At 54.2% G+C, this 17,630-nt stretch overlaps 5 protein-coding genes across 5 annotated transcripts; 2 read left to right on the forward strand and 3 right to left on the reverse strand.

Annotated features, from left to right (window-relative positions):
* Positions 1-415: 415 nt before the first annotated feature.
* BDY24DRAFT_436614 (uncharacterized protein) lies at positions 416-4,645 on the reverse strand. Its single transcript, XM_076644231.1, has 5 exons — positions 4,446-4,645; positions 4,218-4,359; positions 3,630-3,906; positions 2,477-3,512; positions 416-2,347 (listed from the first exon to the last, which is right to left on the reverse strand). Exons 1-5 carry the CDS (start codon positions 4,489-4,491, stop codon positions 696-698), a joined length of 3,153 nt encoding a protein of 1,050 aa, XP_076493348.1. The 5' UTR covers positions 4,492-4,645; the 3' UTR covers positions 416-695.
* Positions 4,646-5,704: 1,059 nt separating this feature from the next.
* Positions 5,705-7,579, forward strand: BDY24DRAFT_401024 (uncharacterized protein). Its single transcript, XM_076642034.1, has 3 exons — positions 5,705-6,306; positions 6,409-6,698; positions 6,785-7,579. The coding sequence occupies exons 1-3, from the start codon at positions 5,787-5,789 to the stop codon at positions 7,244-7,246; spliced, it is 1,272 nt and encodes a 423-aa protein (XP_076493349.1). The 5' UTR covers positions 5,705-5,786; the 3' UTR covers positions 7,247-7,579.
* Positions 7,580-8,166: 587 nt separating this feature from the next.
* On the reverse strand, positions 8,167-12,738 carry BDY24DRAFT_401026 (NAD-dependent malic enzyme). Its single transcript, XM_076642035.1, has 25 exons — positions 12,573-12,738; positions 12,330-12,434; positions 12,111-12,159; positions 11,951-12,013; positions 11,759-11,832; positions 11,564-11,672; positions 11,425-11,475; positions 11,119-11,304; positions 10,938-10,993; positions 10,784-10,836; positions 10,646-10,682; positions 10,458-10,515; positions 10,362-10,371; positions 10,211-10,289; positions 10,080-10,127; positions 9,775-9,958; positions 9,607-9,658; positions 9,443-9,513; positions 9,249-9,342; positions 9,130-9,174; positions 8,942-9,048; positions 8,779-8,850; positions 8,480-8,689; positions 8,354-8,374; positions 8,167-8,262 (listed from the first exon to the last, which is right to left on the reverse strand). The coding sequence occupies exons 1-25, from the start codon at positions 12,620-12,622 to the stop codon at positions 8,242-8,244; spliced, it is 1,905 nt and encodes a 634-aa protein (XP_076493350.1). The 5' UTR covers positions 12,623-12,738; the 3' UTR covers positions 8,167-8,241.
* An 897-nt stretch (positions 12,739-13,635) lies between these two features.
* Positions 13,636-14,351, reverse strand: BDY24DRAFT_444347 (uncharacterized protein; the record flags this gene model as incomplete). Its single annotated transcript, XM_076644841.1, has 3 exons — positions 13,636-13,881; positions 14,025-14,188; positions 14,267-14,351. The coding sequence occupies 3 exons, from the start codon at positions 14,349-14,351 to the stop codon at positions 13,852-13,854; spliced, it is 279 nt and encodes a 92-aa protein (XP_076493351.1). The 3' UTR covers positions 13,636-13,851.
* A 652-nt stretch (positions 14,352-15,003) lies between these two features.
* Positions 15,004-17,202, forward strand: BDY24DRAFT_401030 (uncharacterized protein). Its single transcript, XM_076642036.1, has 11 exons — positions 15,004-15,078; positions 15,171-15,268; positions 15,370-15,412; positions 15,521-15,611; positions 15,702-15,720; positions 15,750-15,755; positions 15,889-16,059; positions 16,147-16,225; positions 16,307-16,324; positions 16,406-16,492; positions 16,622-17,202. The coding sequence occupies exons 1-11, from the start codon at positions 15,059-15,061 to the stop codon at positions 16,770-16,772; spliced, it is 783 nt and encodes a 260-aa protein (XP_076493352.1). The 5' UTR covers positions 15,004-15,058; the 3' UTR covers positions 16,773-17,202.
* The last annotated feature ends 428 nt before the right edge of the window (positions 17,203-17,630 follow it).

Here is a 17,630-nt window from a genome sequence, read left to right on the forward strand (position 1 = left end):
GACGCAGAGGAGCTCGACATGAGTCCTCTCGATCGAGTCAACGACGACGCGTCTTCCCACTTCGACACTTCCAACCGATCCTACCGCCGTGACGGCCAGCAAGCCCCTACCTCGACCACCCCCAACCTCTCTCACGTCATATCCGACAGCGACGAAGAGTTCGACGACGAATCCTTCTCCAAGTCGAGCTTCTCAAACTCCAAGACGGCTCTTCGTTAGGTCTCCTTTCCCTTTTGTTCTTCCTTCGGTCTTCGTTTGGATTTACTTGGCCTCATCTCCACATTCTTCTCTTTCTTGATACCTTGATACCTCTTGCTACGATGTTGTCGATACCACACTCTTTTTACTCGAACAACTCCGACGCCTCAAGTCCTCTCGTCTTGAACTTGAAGCAGAAACAGAAAGGGAAAACGTTATATGATTTGAAGCTCGATCCTATGCAAAGTTGTAAGTAATGCGGGAAGAGAAGTAGCAGTAGTGAGTAGAACAAGGAGCGAGAACAAGAAGAGAGAGATCGATGCAAGGGCAAAAAGGTAAAAAGGGAGACGCGTCCACATGAAAGAGAGAGAGAGACCGTGCAGAGGAGACGAGATGAGAAGTGAGAGGACTAACAGGAGAAAACGGAAATGCTAGGTATATAGACTAGTCGACGAAAAACACAGATGGAGCGAGAGAAAAGGAAGAAATCAAACCACTCAGTGAACCCACCCCGGCTCGGTCCCATTCTCACTCCCCTCTTCCCCCTCCTGCCCCTGCTCTCCTCCCTCGGCAGCCTTCTTCCCTCTCATCACATCCTCGCACTGCTTCCAAAGAGCCAAGAACTCAGCCTGCTCCTGAGGGCTAGGTTTTTCTCCCTCTCCTCCTCCCGCTCCCGCTCCTCCCGACGAAGTGGAAGCGTTCGTGAGGGTCGAGGTGGAGGGAGGAGTAGGGTTGCCTGAGTCCACGAGAGTTGGGTCGTATGCCGAGGCAGATAGGTTGGTGGAGGGGGAGGGATCGGTGACGACGAAGAAGGATCGGAAGGCTTCGAGGTCCTGAGGGTGCGACTGCTGCTGGTGTTGCTGGTTGGCGGTGTTGGTGGAGTGGTGGGTAGTTTGAGAGGATGTAGGAGAGACGAGGTATTGGTTCATGTCGTGGTCGTCCTGGGGAGTGGTGGACTGAGCCTGTTCCTGTTGTAGTTTCGACGACGAAGCCTGTGCGCTGACCGTTGAAGCTTGTCGAACCTCCTCCGCCGTAGGCGTGGCTCCGAGGATAGAGAAGATCGGCGACTCAAGCTCCATCTCGTCTTCTCCGGGCGGCGAGGAGAAGAGACCTGGTGGGATGATGGGCGGAGAGGAGGGAGGGAGAGAGGAGAAGTCGAAGGGAAGAGCGAGAGGGGAGGATTGGGAAAGGGAGTGGTGAGAGGAGTTTGGGGAGGAGGTGAACATGGTTTGGGAGAGGAGTTCGTTGTGGTTGTCCGACGAGAGTTGGAGGTTGAACGAAGGTTGATCGCTTTCGATGAGGTCTCCTCCGAGGATGGATCCGTCGATTTCGTCGATCTGCATCTCGCTCCCGTACCCTCCGTCCGACATTCCTCCAGCGTTGCTCGCCGCGTCGAGATCGAAGAGAGTCGAGAAGTCGGAACCCATCCAGTCCTCGTCGATCTCCGTCTGACCAGGATGCAACTCCTTCCCTCCTCCGTCCATCGTCGCTTCGGGATCGAAGACTAGTCCTCGTCCTCCTCCTGAGTTGAGGTTCGAAGTTGTTCGGTGTTGCTGAGACTTGGCTGGAGATCGAGTTCCTCGCGTGAGTGGTGGAGCCGAGGACGAAGAGTCGTGGGTGTCGTCGTCCGAGAGAGGTCCCTTGAGTCGACGAAGTTCCACCTCTCCCCCAACCGAGAGCATCCTCTTCAGAGCCTTCCTGGGACTCTCATCCTTCTTCGAGACCTGCAACGCTCCCTTCCTGGCACTGACGCTCAGACTCCTTCCCATCGGACCTGCGGCCGACTCCGAAGCTGGGCCTGCTGCTGATCCTGCCTCCATCTTTCGTCCGAGGGGAAGTTTCGACGACGATCCGAGTTTCGACGACGACGACGATCCTCCAGCGGTGAGAGCCTTGAGCTTCTCTCCAGCCTGCGACGACTGATGACCTTGGAAGTCCCATCCGTTCTTCCCTCGAACCGGCGAAGTCATGGCGAGGTGTTGAGCGGAGGTGTGGTCGTTATCGTCTTCTTCTCGAACCGGGGAGGTGTTGAGGTATTTGGCGCTGGTGCTGCTGACTTTGGGACGACGTTTGACCGGCGAGGCGTCGGGATCACCCCAGAGCTCCTTCGGACGATGGACCTTGTACTTGTTCCAGTGCAGACCGCAGGCTGAGAGAAAGAGAAGAGGGCGAGAGGGTCGAGGTCAGCGACGCGCTCGAATCGAAAGGAAAAACGACCAGCCAACGCAGAACGAGGACGAAAAGAGAGATGAAAAAGAGGGAGAAAGATCAAACTCACCATTGCAGACCTTCGTACCTCCCTCTCTAGCTCTCCAAGTATTCGACTTCAACCTCCCACACGTCGAGCACCCGGTTCCGTCGTCTACCAAGTTCGACATCCCCGTCGGCTTCCTCTTCGTTCCTCGAAACCCTCCGGGCGGCTTGACCAGCTGAGCATCCGTCTTTGGGTTTGAGTTCACGTTCTCCTTTCCCTTTCCCTTCCCGCCCTTCGTCTCCTGCTGCTGCTTCCCTTCCTTCTCCGCTGCTTTCAGCAACGACGTCAAGATCCCGACCGTTTCCTTGTCCGCCGTTAGCGAGGGATCCTTCCCTAGCTTGGAGAGGAGTTCGAGGAGTTGAGGAGAGAAGCTCGAGCCGGCACCGTTGGAATTGGAAGGACCAGAGGAGGAGGTGGTGTTGATGAGAGAGCGAGTGTGAGAGAGGAGTTCGGCGGTGGATTGAGGGTTGGTTCCCGAGGAAGATGCTGGCGCTGGAGTGGAAGTAGGAGGTCCTCGAGCGGGAGTGGAGGAGGGATGACTGGATTTGGTGGTGGTAGAGGAGGAAGGGCCGTTGTTGTCGTCGTTGCCTGCTGGAGTCGACGCGGCCGCTGCTGCTGCTTTGGCGGTTGATCGTCTCGTTTCCCTCTTGGGTAGTTCGGGTTCTGGTGCTGGTGTAGCAGCTTTCGAAACTCTGGGTCGTTTGGGAGCGCGAGGACCTTCCGGTGTGGGATGGGCCTCGGATTCGGGGTGGTGGAAGGAGGAGGTTGAAGCGAAGGGCTGCTGTTGAGCTGAAGAGGGTGGTGGCGAGGGACGGAAGACCTGAGGAGGTGGTGGAGGGAGCGAGTGAGAGGGAGTGGGTTCCGAGGCTGGTGCTGAGGTGGGTGGTGTAGGATGGTCTCGAAGAGAGGAGGAGTGGGATGGTCGAGAGGAGGGAAGAGGAGCGGCGGCGGCGAGGGCTGAGGAAGAGGCTGAGGCTCGTTTAGGCGGAGAGGTAAAAGGGAGACCTTGTTGGAACGCTGAGAGTTGGGAGAGATGTTGAGCGTGGGAGATAGGTTCGGCCTGGGGGGAAGGAAAAGATGGTAAAGAGAAGGAAAAGAGGCGATAAGTTCCTTCGCTCGTCGTCGTCCGTTCTCGCTCGTCGTCTCCTTCCCTTCTCCGTCGCGTCTCCCAACTCACCTTGACCAATCTCATCCTGATTTCCAACCACTCCTCCACCTCTGAATCACTGCCCTCCTCGTCGTCCTCGTCGACGTCGTCCTTCCTAAGGATCCCTACGATCATGGACTTGGATTCCTCTGACGCGTCGTCGAGAGCCCACCCGATCAATCCTGGTTGAACTTCTATCGCCTGGATATGTTCCGAAGGATCTGCCCATTTGGAAGCTCGAGCTGTTTGTTGAGGATCTTGGATGAAGAGGGAGTGATCTGTTTTCGAGTTGGGAAGGAGGTTGGGACTGGAGAAAAGGACGGAGGAGAAGAAGGAAGGAAGGGAAAGAAGGGAGGAGGGAAGGTGCGGAAGGTCAGCTTTCAAGCTCACAAGGACGAGGAAAAGGCGCGATTTTGTCGAGGAATTCGGTTCTGGTGCCTTCCATAGGTCTGTCCGATGAGTCCATCCATCTCGAATCGGATGGATTCGCCACCACACGACGAGACAAGGAAGGGAGACGAGCTCGACCTTCGTTCGTTGAACGATCCCTTCCGTCGCGCCGTTCGTCCCTTCCTCCCATCCACCTGATATGTATATAGACAGACGCCTCGGACTCACCTTGAAGTACAGACAGCCTTGACTATAGCTCCGAGCTCGCAGGCTCCCCACTGCTTTCCCTTCAAAGCCTTGACCATGACGGTCCCTCTCGAGCGAGCGAACGTCGTCCCTGTAGCAGGAGGAAGAGTATACAGGATGTGGACTGAAGAGAGTAGGAAGAGACGAGTATAGATACGTCAGCTTCGACCTCGTAAGGATGGATGCGGGAAGAAGGAAGGAGGAACTCACCATGCATGGGGCGACGAGAGGAGGAGGAAGAAGAGGAGGAAGCCATCGTCGAGCAAAGAGAAGCTCCCTTGCGAGCAAGCAAACTCTAGTGGAAGAAGGTTATGGAAGAGTCGACAAGGGAAGAGGAAGGGGGAAAGATGAGGTGGATGGGGTGCTGGCGGTTTGGAGGGAAGGAGCGGACGTGAGGTCTGAAATGAAAGAGAGAAGGAGGCTGGTTCATCGAACAGCCCTTGTTTCCATTTTGCTTTCCTGACGCGTCGAATCACCCAAAGCTTGTTTTCCCTTTCACCTGAACACTCACGCGACAGAGGAAAGCTCAAAATTACCGCGCATGGGAGCAGGAGGGACGATAAGGGGGGAGAAAGAAGATGCTTGAAAGAAGAAGAGGAGATCGATTCGAGAAAGGAGCTCGACGCGTCGAAGGGATGAACGGTAGTGATCGATCTTAGCGTCTATACTCCCCTCGTTCACTTCTGTTCCATTGTTACAACAGAGAAGAGAGAGAGGACGATGCCTTGAGGCGCTGGGATTTAACTTGGTTGGAAAATACAACTGGGGAACGGAAGAAGACGTCCGGCGACGCGTCCAACCCGAGCTCGTTTCCATCTCTTTTTTTCAAGCCAATCTCTATACTTCTTCAGTGTCTACGAATCGAAGTAAACTGTCCATCATACCCCTTTTAGTCGATCCCTTTCCTCCTCCGACCACTACCACCAACACCGACGTCGTTGCTAACCGTCCCCCTCTCTCCGAAGCCGTCTTCTTCCTCTTCTGCCTCTCCCTCCCCACCCTCGACTGCGAACTGCCTCGACCATCCATCACCAGCATGGAGCAAAGCAGACCGTCCTGTGCTTCTTCCAGTCGGCTGGTTGGTGTTCTGCTCGAAGGGAAGACGCGTCGAGAAGAGGAAGAAGAGGTAGGCTCGACGCGCGAGACAAAGACGGGAGAGAAAGAGACAAGGAGAGGGACCGAGAAAGCAGTAGGCGACTGATTCCGCGCTGAGGAAAAGAAGGGGAGAGGGAGGGAGAGCTTGGGTTCAGTCGGGAAGACGATACGGGGGACGGCAAGTAGGAGAGAGATTCTGAAAAGTTTTCGTCCTCCTGTTGAGAGTACTTTGTAGCAGAAAGAGAAAAGGAAGGGAGGAGGATGGATGGAGTAGTTGGGAGGGATTCCAAAGAACGAGTGAACTCAAGAAAACAAGCAGACAGACAGAAACAAAAACCGTCACTTTGTCTCCGAGTCCCAATCGAGAAGGAGGCAAGGTGGAGTCGCTCAACCTCACCTCTTCCTCCCACCCGCCATCCTCCCCTCAACCTATTTCCCCCTTCTTTCGCCTCGATAATGGCCAACGTGTTCCCTTTATCGTTTCCTCCACGGCCGTCGAACCCTTCTCCGTTCGGATTTGGATTTGGAGGAGGAGTGACTTCAACGACTCCTTCCTCGTTCGGCAGCCCTCTTCGTCGTCCTCCTCAACTCCTTCAACCTACAACTCCTTCTTCCTCGTTCGGACGACCTTATCAACCTCCTTCTCCTTCCGTCTTCGGAGCAGCTTCAGCCTACGGAACCTCCGCTCCCTCCCCGTCCAAGAGGAAGTCCCCTTCCACGTCGACTTCAACCAACTCGACCAAACGGAGAGGAAGAGAATCAGACGAAGACGACGAGGAAGAGGAAGAGGATTCCGATATGGGAGGACATGCTGGTGGAGGAGAGAGGCAGATTGCTGGTAGAGTCATCGTCAGAAGGGGAGGGAAGAAGAGCAGGCTTCAAACAGAGCAGCACGAGCCACCAACCTCCTCCAAACAGCTCGATTCTCCTTCGAAAGCTCAGCAGGACGATGGAGTAGATGTAGGAGTACTACTAGGTGAGTATCTCGCCTTTTCTAGTCGCCTCACCTTTGACCTTCGAGAGTCGAGAAGAAACGAACGCTGACTCCCTTCCCTCCCCTTTGACCTTGACCATCCAGCCCTCCTTCCCTCCACCTCCCTCCTCCCCATCCTCACCTCCCTCGTCACCCTCCACCCCGAACTCAAGTCATCCCTCCTCTCCTTGATCCCTACTCCTTCCCTCTCCTCGGCTCTCGAAGCTCTACGGCTAGCGGACGAGAAGATTCGAGTTGCGGTGCCCTTCGGATGGCCTCCCGGCAACGCTCCTTCTTCGTCGTCGAGAAGCAGCATCTTCGGAGGAGGAGGAGGAGTGAGCGAGAATTACGTTCTAGGAAGGATTCAAGGTCCTGTAGGAGAGCTCGCTAGTCTGGTGAGTCCATGCTTCCATCGCTGCGAACCCTGAAACAAGCCGAAATACAGAGAGAGAGAGCTCACCTCCCTTCCTTCCCTCCCTAGATCCAATCCCACCTTCCCTACTTCACCACCACCCCAACTCTTCACCACCCAACCACCACCTTCCCTTACCTCCAAGCCATCACCACCCTCCTCCTTCGTCTCTCCTCGACCCTCCCTTCACCCTTAACCTCCCTCGACATCCTCTGGCCTCGAATCGCAGAGGAATGGCTCCGATGGATCGCTTCCGTTGACCAACTCGTCAACAAGTCAGGTGGAATGGTCGGTGCTGGAGTCGCCGATGCTTGGATCAGAGAGTTGGACTCGTTGGCTTCGAGAGGAGGAGGAGGCAAGACGGGAGGAGGAGTTTTGGAAGGAAGGATGAAGAACGAGATGGGCGTCGTGAGGGATCGATGGGTTCAGCAGGTGGGGTGGCTGGTCAACAGGAGGGTCGGGGAGATGCCTCCCGGACATGGACATGGAGGAGGAGACGTCGGGATGGGGATGGAGGAGGAGGAGCTCTAGTGAGGAGACGAGACCCTCTCCCTCTTCGCGTCGCTCGGTTCAACGGTTGTCTTTTGCATTTTTCTCTTCTCTCGTTCTGTTTCTCCTTGGATTCTCTTGAGTAGACCATACTCTCTCTCTCCATCTCTTGGTATCACCTCTCTCGCATTTGCTTTTTCTCGCTCGTCGCTTTGCCAACTCTACGTCTGTTTCCCTTTTCAACTCACTTTTTTACGACCTCATCTCTTTGGTTCCCGCTTCTTCCCCTTACTCGCTTTTTTTTTACGTAGCACGCTCTCACTCTAGGTTTTATACTTCATTCACGATCCGCACACTTTTCACTTTGGAACGACCGAAGGAGGGAGAGAAGGAAGAGAAGGAGAGAGTGAGTGCCTCTCTCGTTGGTTGAAAAAGAGACAAACATGCTGCACGAACTTCAACATCCACATAAGAGGGTTGGGCGGTCGTGTCTGTACCGTGCGTCTAGACATGCGTCCCAAACTGATGTTCTGATCCGTCGTGAGTCTCTCGCTCCTCGAACTGACCTCGTTCTTTTCCCTTTCGACGCGTCGTCTTTCGAACAGAACACCAAAAAGCCGACTGGAAGAATCACAAAAAGGTCTGCTTCGCTCCGAGCTGGTGATATTGATAAGGGGAGGATGAGCTTGGAGATTACGGTACGGGTGGTGATTGAGCAATCAGAGGAAGTCCTTCTCGACGTCGTTTTCGATTCGACGAAAGAAAGTGAGAGAAGTGAGGAAGGCAAGATCTTTGGTCCCCCGTGGGCCGTAGGAGGCGTTGGGCGTGACTTACTCAGTCTCATCTACCACCGTCGTCTATCTCAACGGAGGTCTCCCAGTAATATCGAAATCTCGACGCGTCGGATTCGATCTGACACCCTCGCCGCGTCTCATCCCCTCGCCTCTTCGTCACACGGCTCGTTCGAAAGAAGAAAAACACGAAGATCTATACCCACAATACCCACAGATAAAAAGCCAAGATAACAAAATCAACGCCTAATCCACAAGCTCGAGAGGCTGAGGGAAGAAAGAGAGAACGAAGAAATGAGGTCAGCATCGCGTCTCTCTTTTTCCCTTCTTTCCCAGAGAGTGAAAGATGGAGACAAACCTTATACACAGGATCCCACGTCTGAAAGAACGTAAGAAAGGCAGTACAAGGGTCAGCTTCGTCGTCGTCCTCAACTCGTTCTCGAGAACCGCGAGTCTCGCTCCGAGGGGACCTTCAAAGACTCACCTGCTGCTTGATCATCTCCTCGATCTCCTCCATGTTCATTCCCTGTAGTTCCGGCACCCTAGCTCGTCCTTCGTCCACAGCTCGCTTCACCACAGCAGCGGCAACGTGAACGGAGACGGCTCGAACGTCGGGTAGATCGGGAAGGAGGGATGCTCCTGGGTCTTTGAGGGCGGGAGAGAGGGAGGCGAGAGCTTGAACGCCGGCTGCGAACTGATGGGAATGGGTGGGGGCGGGGAGTTAGTGAGCGGTAGGAAGAGGGGGGGCGGGAAAGAAGGAGTCAAAACAGATGCAGGACGAACCATTCCAGGCGAAAGCGAACGAGATTTGGAAAGGATGGCTCCGAGTCCGAGAGCCGGGTAGATGAGGGCGTTCTGTGATGAAGTAGAGAGGAAAAAGGAAGAAGGGTTGATTAGGACGAGCTCGAAAGACGAAGGGAGGTGGATGCAGAGGGAAGAGACTGACGTTTGTTTGAGCAACGACGTACTGCCTACCATCGGGAAGCACACAAGGAGGGAAAGGAGATCCAGTAGCGAGCAAAGCTCGTCCTTCGGTCCAGGCGAAGGCGTCCGCTGCGAGATCGGAGAAGGGAGGGGACGTCAGTCGATTCGCTCGAGCGAAAAGAGAAAGAAGACAGAGGAAGAGTGACGTACCAGGATCAACCTCGGCTAGAGACGTAGGGTTAGACATGGGGAAGACTACAAGAGGAGGTGAAGAGGATGGATCAAAAAGAGAAGAGGCGAACGGAAGACGCGTCGGAACGAAAGCTCACTGATCGGACGCTCAACGTTACTAGCCATCTCCTTAATCAGCTCCTCGTCGAACGCTCGAGAGTGAGTAGAGGTTCCAATCAGGACGGTGGGTTTCTAAGCGTCGATGGAGAAGGCGGTGGGTTAGCGAGCAAAGGCGACGCGTCGACTCAACTCGCCTCGAGTCGAGGGAAAGAGGAGGGAGACTCGAACGTACCACCTGCCTAACGACATCAAGAAGACGGAGAGCATCCTGATCGGGGTTCTGACGAGGCCAGTCGGCTACCTCTGGACGAAACGAAGTCGAAGAAGAGGAGAGAGAGAACGTGAGTTGGGCAGATCGAGAGAATCATGAGCAGGAGGAACGAGAGGAGAGCGAACCAGTGTCAGGTCGAGCATACTGAAGCTGAGAATGTCTCAGCGAGCTTCCCATCTGCATTCGGAACGTAAACCCAGAGTCAGCATCTCTCTACTCTCCGTCTTCTCCCCGTTCTCGCCTCGCTTCCCACCTTCCCCACGAAAGCCGACCCAACCACGATCGAAACTCACACTCTCAACCAACAACCCGTTCCTATCGACACACCAGAATCGTCTGTTGGCCTCCTCCTGGGAAAGGCCATCGATGAGCACCATGCCATCTCGAATCTGACGAGCAATTCCCATTCCTGCTGAACCGGCTCCGTAGACGACGATTCGTTGGTCGGAGAGGGTGGACTTGGTGACTCCAACGGCTCTGACGACGAGGAACAAAGTGAAGGGGGTGGGAGGAAGGGGTACGAAGTGTCAGCTGGGACGACGAAAGAAAGTCGAAGGAGGCCGGAACGGAGAGTCGAAGCGAGAACGGGTAGGCTCACGCCATCAAAGCAGAGAGAGTAACAGCTCCGGTTCCTTGGATATCATCGCTGATCAAGAAATTGTAGTACAGACGACAGTCAGCTTCGCTCGAAAGGAGTAAGAGAGGGGAGAGAAGAGAAAGAGGACGAACTTGAAGCAAGGGATCTCGTCGGCGTACTTGTCGAGCAGGCGCTGAGCGTTGGTGAGACCAAAGTCCTCGAAGTGGATCACTGCACGAAAAACAACGACAGAATGAGCTCAGAAATTCGAGAAGGAGGATAAGGAAGGAGGTAGACACTCACGCGCGTCGGGCTAAAAACGAGGGTCGAATCGAGACGAGGTCGGACGGTAAGCTCTCACTTGAACGAAAGGGAAAGTGGGAGGAAAGGAGGACCCACGAAAAGCTCTTTGCAGTGATTGATGAACTTGTCAATAAAGTCGTCGTAGATCTTTCCTCTGTCGAGGAAGGACAGACAAAGGAGATCAGCGACGCGTCGAGAGTCAGTCTAGGATCTCAAAGAACCTCTCTGCTTCGTCCTATCGCAACAGAAGGTGAGGAGCGAAACGTAGGACAGAGTAGACTCACCTGATCCTCGTTCTCTTCCATCCGAGGTACAAAGGATCTGTCGGTTCCAACGCGTCGACGAAGGACGAAAGCTCTCGATCAGCTCGTGCTCTTCGGAAGCAGACAAGGAGAGGGAGATCCATGGAGTAAAAGACGAACCAGTGAACAAAGCATGGTTGTCGGTTCCTACATCGAGAACGACGGGAAGAATCCTGAAAAAACAACGAGGAAGGAGGGTGTGAGCTCGAGCTCGAGGTCGAACGAGAGATCGCTTTCGAGGAGAGGAGTGAGAGGATGAGGAGAGGAAACGAACCTATTCGGGTTGATTCCAGCTCCAAGAGTGTAAAGAGCAGCTTTCGAGGTCGAGATCTAGCATCGACAAGCAACGAAAAGGTCAGCTCCCAGCACTCCATCTCCCTCCCCCTCTCTTCCTCCTCCTGCTTGTCCCTCTTCTTCTTCGTTCCTTGCTCCACGAAGCATCATCCAGAACTCACCGTGATCCCTCCAACACCCTGATCCCCAATACCCAAAATCGCCTCCGAATCCGTCACGACGATCAAGTCTATCGGAGCTGATCGTTTGTTGGCGTCGGTTTTGTTCTCGCTGAGATCGGCTTGTCGATTGAGAGAGTAGAGGTGGGAGGAGAGCTGAGCACCCATGCCATCGGCGTTGGGGAAGGACTACCGTGGTGGGGAGTGGCGGCAGAACGGTATCGAGGGGGAAGGGAGAAGGTAGGAGGAAGAGAAGAGGTGAGCTTCGAGACGGGAAAGCAAGAGGAACTGAAAGAGATTGGAACGTACAAGGTAGCAACCCGTAGGTCTCCTGAACAACCTCGAGTAGTTGCTCACCGCCTAATCGACAACAAACAACAAGCAACAAACAGACAATCAGCCCAGGCCTCGCTCTCTCGTCGGCTAAATCGTCTGTTCCTTCACTCACCTCAGCAGCTCCAGGAGTATATAGCACACCCAGCAGTTCCTTGAGATGGTCACTCATCAACCTGTAGAACAAAACTTGGTTCTGATCTCGTAGAGAAGCGAGGAAGGCACTGCGAGGGCGAATGAAACGACGTGAGCTCGAGCTCGTTGCTTCCTGGCCCTCCCTCTGAAGCTGCAACGCAAAGGATGAACTGACTGCTTCAACAACACCGTAGGCTGCTTATGCAGTTGGGCGTAGGCTCGTTTACACTGAGTCTCGAGGTCGTGGACCTGCGAAACGAACGAAGGAAAACGAGCGAAAAAGTCAGCCCTTCGTTCGTCGGTTGAGCTCTCACCTTGTCCTGCTCTTCGTCCCTATCCCTCTTACAGCTCGTTCCTAGTTACTAACCTCGTAAGGCAACATTCCCTCCAACCCGAATATACTCCTTTCTTCTCGAGTAAAAGCGGCTCCCTGTCGTCAAACGCAAACGCAAAAGGACCGTCTGTTCAGCTCGAGCGCCCTCCTTCCTCCTCCAGCTCTCGTCCTCCCTTGCCTCTATGGGACTGACCTTGTTCAACCTAGGAGTGTTCAGAAGGGCATCTCCTCGCAAGTTGGTCCTTGACAGCCCAGCGAAAACAGCGAAAAGCTTCAGCTTCAGCTTCTATAAACATCTCTTGTCTCTTCTTCCCCAATCTTTGGCCCTTTCCTTCGCTTCCCCCCTTGGAATGCCAACAGACTCCCTTCTCTGCTTCGCCCAGCTCAACCCTGTATAGAAACAATAACTCACTTGATCCTCTGGAAGTTCTTATCCCTACTCGCAACGAGTCGTTTCCCAGCTACAGCGGCGACCGATGAAGGAGGGCTCGCTGAAGAGAGCGCTCGAGTCGCAGAGCTGGGAGGAGGTCACCGACGACGACGAGCAGGAGAAAACGAGCGAGGAGGAGCAGAAGGTCAGCTTGACGCGTCTATAGAAGCGTGAAGCAGGCAGCAAAGAGGAGGGAGGGAGCCTAGAAGGAACAAGGGAGCTCACCGACTTGAGCTCGACAGCAGCAGAGAAGAGGATGTTTTTGACGTGAACATCGTGATGGTTTAAGGAAAAGACTAGGCGAGATCGCACCGAACCAGACGAGAACAGCCGCGGCAAATGCGGGATGAGGTGGGGAGATCTCGAGGAACGAGAGGAGGGGTCGGTTTTGGTCGGAGGGAGAGAGAGGGCAGCTCGATTTTTTGAGTGCGTTTCTGGCTTTTGGAGGAAAATTTGTCAGAAAGATGATGGTACCGACGACTAGAGGGACGTGTGAGGAGGACCTTGGATCCGAGAGATCACGAACGGATTTGCTGTTCCATCAACCAGGAAGGAGATTGTTGAGCTCGACGCTCGTCGGTCTTTTCTCCTTTCCCCCCGCCTTCGAGATCGAGCGCTCGTGTGATGAAGATTAGCTCGAGGAGATACATAGGGACAACGGTACAAAGGTAGAGGAGTCAAACAAGTCATAGTACGCTAGATAAGAAACAGGACGCGAAGAAAGTAAGAGCAGAAATAGAGGGCTCGCAACGACGCGTCTGACGGATCTCCAGGTCCGTAGATCTCACGACCTTCACCATCGAAGTTCGCTCCTGGATCGAGGCAGCTACCAGATCGGAGTGAAGCAGACCTTCTTGTGCTTCTTCCAGTCAGCTCGTTGATGTTCTGTTGGAGGGACGACGCTTCGAAAATAAGAAGAACGAGGTCAGCTTGATGGGACGGAGGGAGTAGGAAGAGGGAGAGACCCAAGGACGGACCTGGCGAGCAGTAGGCGACATATTTGCACTGAGGGGGAAGAGAGAGAGGAGAGGTGGTCATTTGAGGGGAAGAGTGACGGAAAGAGAGAAGGAAAAATAAGAAGGAGGAGACACTCACGCTCGAATACACTCGAACAGAACTTCAGCTTTCGTCCATTCTCCGACTCCCTCTCATACTCACCAGACTTCTCTTCGGCCCAATCCTGGTGGTTCATCTTCGAGAGCTTACAGCAAAGAGTCCGCTGGACGTAGTGTTGGTCTTGACGCGTTGCGTCAACACAACCTGCTGAACGCCCTCGACCCCGAGAATCGTCGGTAAAATGTCAATGAGCTGCTTAGGTAGCCCGAGCGATGAGTCTCGCTTACGCCCGTCGTTCACCAATGATCGCACCTCCAACAGATGGGTTTCACAGGCGGAACGGAAGTTGGAACCGAGGGCGGAACGGAGGTCGAGGTCGACCTTGGAAGTTGGAAGCTGAACCGTGGACCAGAGAACGACAGAGGACCACAACGGTCACTCTCGAGATTTAGAGGAGGATCGTGTAGTTGCTAGGATCCTGGGGGAAAAAAAGACAGAGGGGGGAAAGAATGACCGTCAGTTGACGGACGAGAACCGAACCGCAGAAGTTTCGCGTCCACTCGCCTCGACGCGTGCCTTCCTTTTGGGATACTGGGTGAAAAGCTGGACGAGACGTAGAACAAGGTATCCGACCTTGTCGCTGGATCCAAGGAAATGAGTCTCGTACAACGGCTGGCCTTCGAGATGGTACAGAAGTTCGACGGCCGAGACGCAATGCAGGATCGAGCGCCTTCCCGCTTGCTGAACCTGACGGCTCAGTGCTCGAACGAGAGCCGGGAGATAATCTGCACAGAATTTTGACTACGTACGTAGACGCAAGATCAGCAGAACACTTCAGAAGGCAGGGAGAGTCTGAAAGGGACGAAAGATCGCCAGTGCCGTCGAGGGAGCTCCCCGACATCCTATGAAAGAGTTCCATATCGTCGAGCTGTAGGCGACGAGAACCATGTTTGGCCAGAATTTAAGAGTAGAAAGTCGCTGAGTCGGACTCGTTCTGACGGGCTTGACGTACCAGTCGTTCCTGCTTGAGATCAGACTGAGAGGATCGTTCTCGCTGATTCCGAGAAGGTCTGCGAGTTCGCGAGCTTCCGAAGCTGGAGAGGAGGTGGTTTTCTTCGTGGGGACAATGAAGAAGTCGAAGAAACAACGAGAGGACGAGTAAAACAAAGGAGAGAAGTAGGACGGCGGGAGAAGGGGAAGGGGAGCTTGATCCTTCCCTCTTCTTCAAACGCAAAATCTTCCCAGTGGCCCCATTTCGACCAAACGTGATGTCTAGTAAAAGCGATCTCACCGGAGATGAGATCGTAGCAGTGCTGTTGCAGCCGTGATAAAGAGTGGGTTCGAAGGAGGAAGTTGGGAGGGAAACACTGGTCGCTGAAGAAGACGAGCTTCGACGTTCCTTCCTCTTTCCTCTCGGGCCCTTGCCTGTTTAGTTTATCCTCGATTCTTTGAATCCTCGAAGGCATCTGGAACAAACACTGAGGCTAGGGTTAAACGCCAGTCCCCCCAAAAATATAGAAAAAACAAGCGAAATTGAATCCGATGACGATCGATGCCCCCTTCACTCTCCCCTCCTTCTCCTTCCTGTTTTCCCTGCCAACGTCCACGTCGTCGAAACCCCACCCTTCCCTCCTCTACTTCCCCTCGACACTTTCATGTCTCTCGATCCTCATTAGTAAGTTGAGACAAAGCTGTGAATCTCGCAGAGAAGAAACGGCCGCTCATCTCCTTCCTTCTTCTCCTCCCCCTTCTTCTTTCTTTTGGCAGCATCTGGGCTTTCGGGCACGCTCTTCTTCTCGCCTGCTCTACCAAGGTCGCTCTCTCTTCCGTCCTCTTCCGAGGAGTGTCTCCTTTGTGGTACAAGGGTGAGTTGAACGAAGGAAAGATGGGTCGAGACTCAAGGCGTCAGAGCTCACTCCTTCCTCCCTTCTTCTTTCGTTCGCTCGTCCATCCTCCTTGCTCTCAGCTTCCTACTCGGGAGCTCTCCTCTCGTACGCCATCGTATGCTTGTGAGTGTCTATACTTCTCAGCTCCCATCGCTCTGATGTCCTCGAGACGGATTCATCGACTGACCAGCTTCCCTTCGCTCCCTCCCTCCTCCTTCTCTCCTTCTCCAGCAAGAGCATCGGTACTCCTCAACTCTCTATCGAGTTCGTTCAAAAGGCCCTACTGGACGAGAATGTCCAGTACTTCCTTCTCTCGTGCTACGTAAGCTCAGTGTGTTTGTCTGTATCCTCCGTCCAAGCTCGTGCTGACTCCTTCCTTTCCTCTCCGCCTCTCGCTCTCTCTTCCTCGCAGTGGTGGATCTCGAAACCAGGTCAGTCCGATATCAAGTTCATCTTCGTGTCGCTCTTCTTCTCTGACACACCTCCTTCTCTTCGTAAACTTCTTCCACTGTCCTAGTCGCTCGTGAGTCCTCTGCCAGCTCCATCTCCTTCCCTCTCGCACACGAGCTGACCTTCCTCCTCCTCCCTTCTTCCTCCAGTCTCCCTCCTCCCCTTCGCCACCTTCTCCCTCTTCCACTGCCTCACCTTCATCCGAGCCAACATCATCCCCAAGTTCTCCCCTCCAGCTCCTCCGTCTGCTCCTGGGCAGCCTCCTCGTGTGCTCAGCGCGCCAGAGAAGGTCGGAAGGTCGATTCAGCTTTGGGTCAAGGGTGAGCTCGTTTCTCGCCTTGCCTACACGCGCAGGGGTCGAAGGAAAGACGAAGCTGACTGGGATATGCTTGGTGGGTTTCTTCAAGGCAACTACGACTCGGCTATGAAGTTCGTCGCCTACACCGAGCTGGTCATCTTCATCCGAGTCCTGCTCGGAGCCGTCACGTACGTTCGAGCGCTCTCTTCTTCAGTTCAACTTGTAGAACCGTACTGATTCCATCCCGCGGCCTCTCCTTCTTCGTACAGTTTCCAAAACTCAGTCCTGTTGGTCCCACGTCCTCCTTCCGCTCTCGCGTTCCTGCTCGAGCTCGTCGGCTGACCGCTTCCTCTTCCTTCTTTCTTCAGTGCTCCCATCCTCGTCGCTCACTTCCTTCGGATGCGATACCACCACTCGGCCTTCACTCGAGGAGCCGTTGATTACGTGACTGGACGGTTCGTCTCCTTCTCCTCCACTCTCTCCTCTTCTCTCCTCGTTCCTTCGCGTCCTCCCGCTCCATCGAAGCTCACTCCCCTCCCTTCCCCACCCTCTTCCCCTCTTCCCAACTTTCTCATCCTTGCCAGAGCCGACGCCACCATCGCCAACCAATCTCCTGTGATCCAGAAGGGTTGGAACACCGTCAAAGGGCTGATCAAGAAGTGGAACGGAACCATCATCGCTCGAAGGGACGCAGCTCCCGCTGCTGGTGCTGCTCCCGTCAGGGCTGCTAGATAGATGCATCACGTCCCCTCCGCTTCATCCCAAGTTTCTTCTCTCTCCCTTAGTCTCTGCTTCTTCACACAACACAACCCTCCCCAAACGCTCCCCTTCTCTTCGTTCTCGCTTACTCAACCGCTTAGCCCCACCGTGTGTTGCTTGCTCCTTTTCTTTCTCTTCTCGAACTTATCTACGAAACACATGTTTTTCCGGCTCTGACAGGCGCTCGCGGGTGCTGGTGAAGGAAGGGGAAGGAAAGGGCGAGGGCGACGCGTCGTTTGTCCTCGTTTGTTTCGAGACCTCGCTGAGACTTCACAGCAGGATGCCAGGCTACGCTCTACAGCTCGCTCTCTTTGTCTCTGACACTACTGCTCTTTTTGGTTCTCCACTCTCGCTTTCTCTTTCTCTTGACTGCCTCGTCGTCCATCAATCCCATTGAACATCTTCTCACGAACTTTAGGGAGCCAGTTAAACTGAGAATATGCACTAGGATCGCAGTTGTGCAAGTTTTCAGGAGGCCTGGAAAGTTTGGTGATACGCTTTCGAGGGATCGTTCAGAAATCTCGGCCTCCTCCCGCTCAGGCGACGCGCCTCGATTGCTCCGTAACTATACACCAACTCGAACCCAGAATGTAGGAATCCTTCAGAGTCGTATAGAATACGTTCCAAGGTACTTAAGACCATTGGGAGATTGTGGGTAGCAAATTTTGACGACCCAGCTTGGTGGAACTCGTTCAGCCTGCGCGGAGGAGAGATTCACTGCTGGATCGAGGGTACTGAAGCTGGATCGATTCCGTTACTCGTAGGTACTTTTGATTACTAGATGTTTGTAGAAAACCACTCGCCGGCGATCCAGTAGCAAATTTGACGACCCAG

This window comes from Mrakia frigida (genome assembly GCF_051309035.1).
Source record: "Mrakia frigida strain ATCC 22029 unplaced genomic scaffold BDY24scaffold_36, whole genome shotgun sequence".
Classification (NCBI taxonomy): Eukaryota; Fungi; Basidiomycota; class Tremellomycetes; order Cystofilobasidiales; family Mrakiaceae; genus Mrakia; species Mrakia frigida.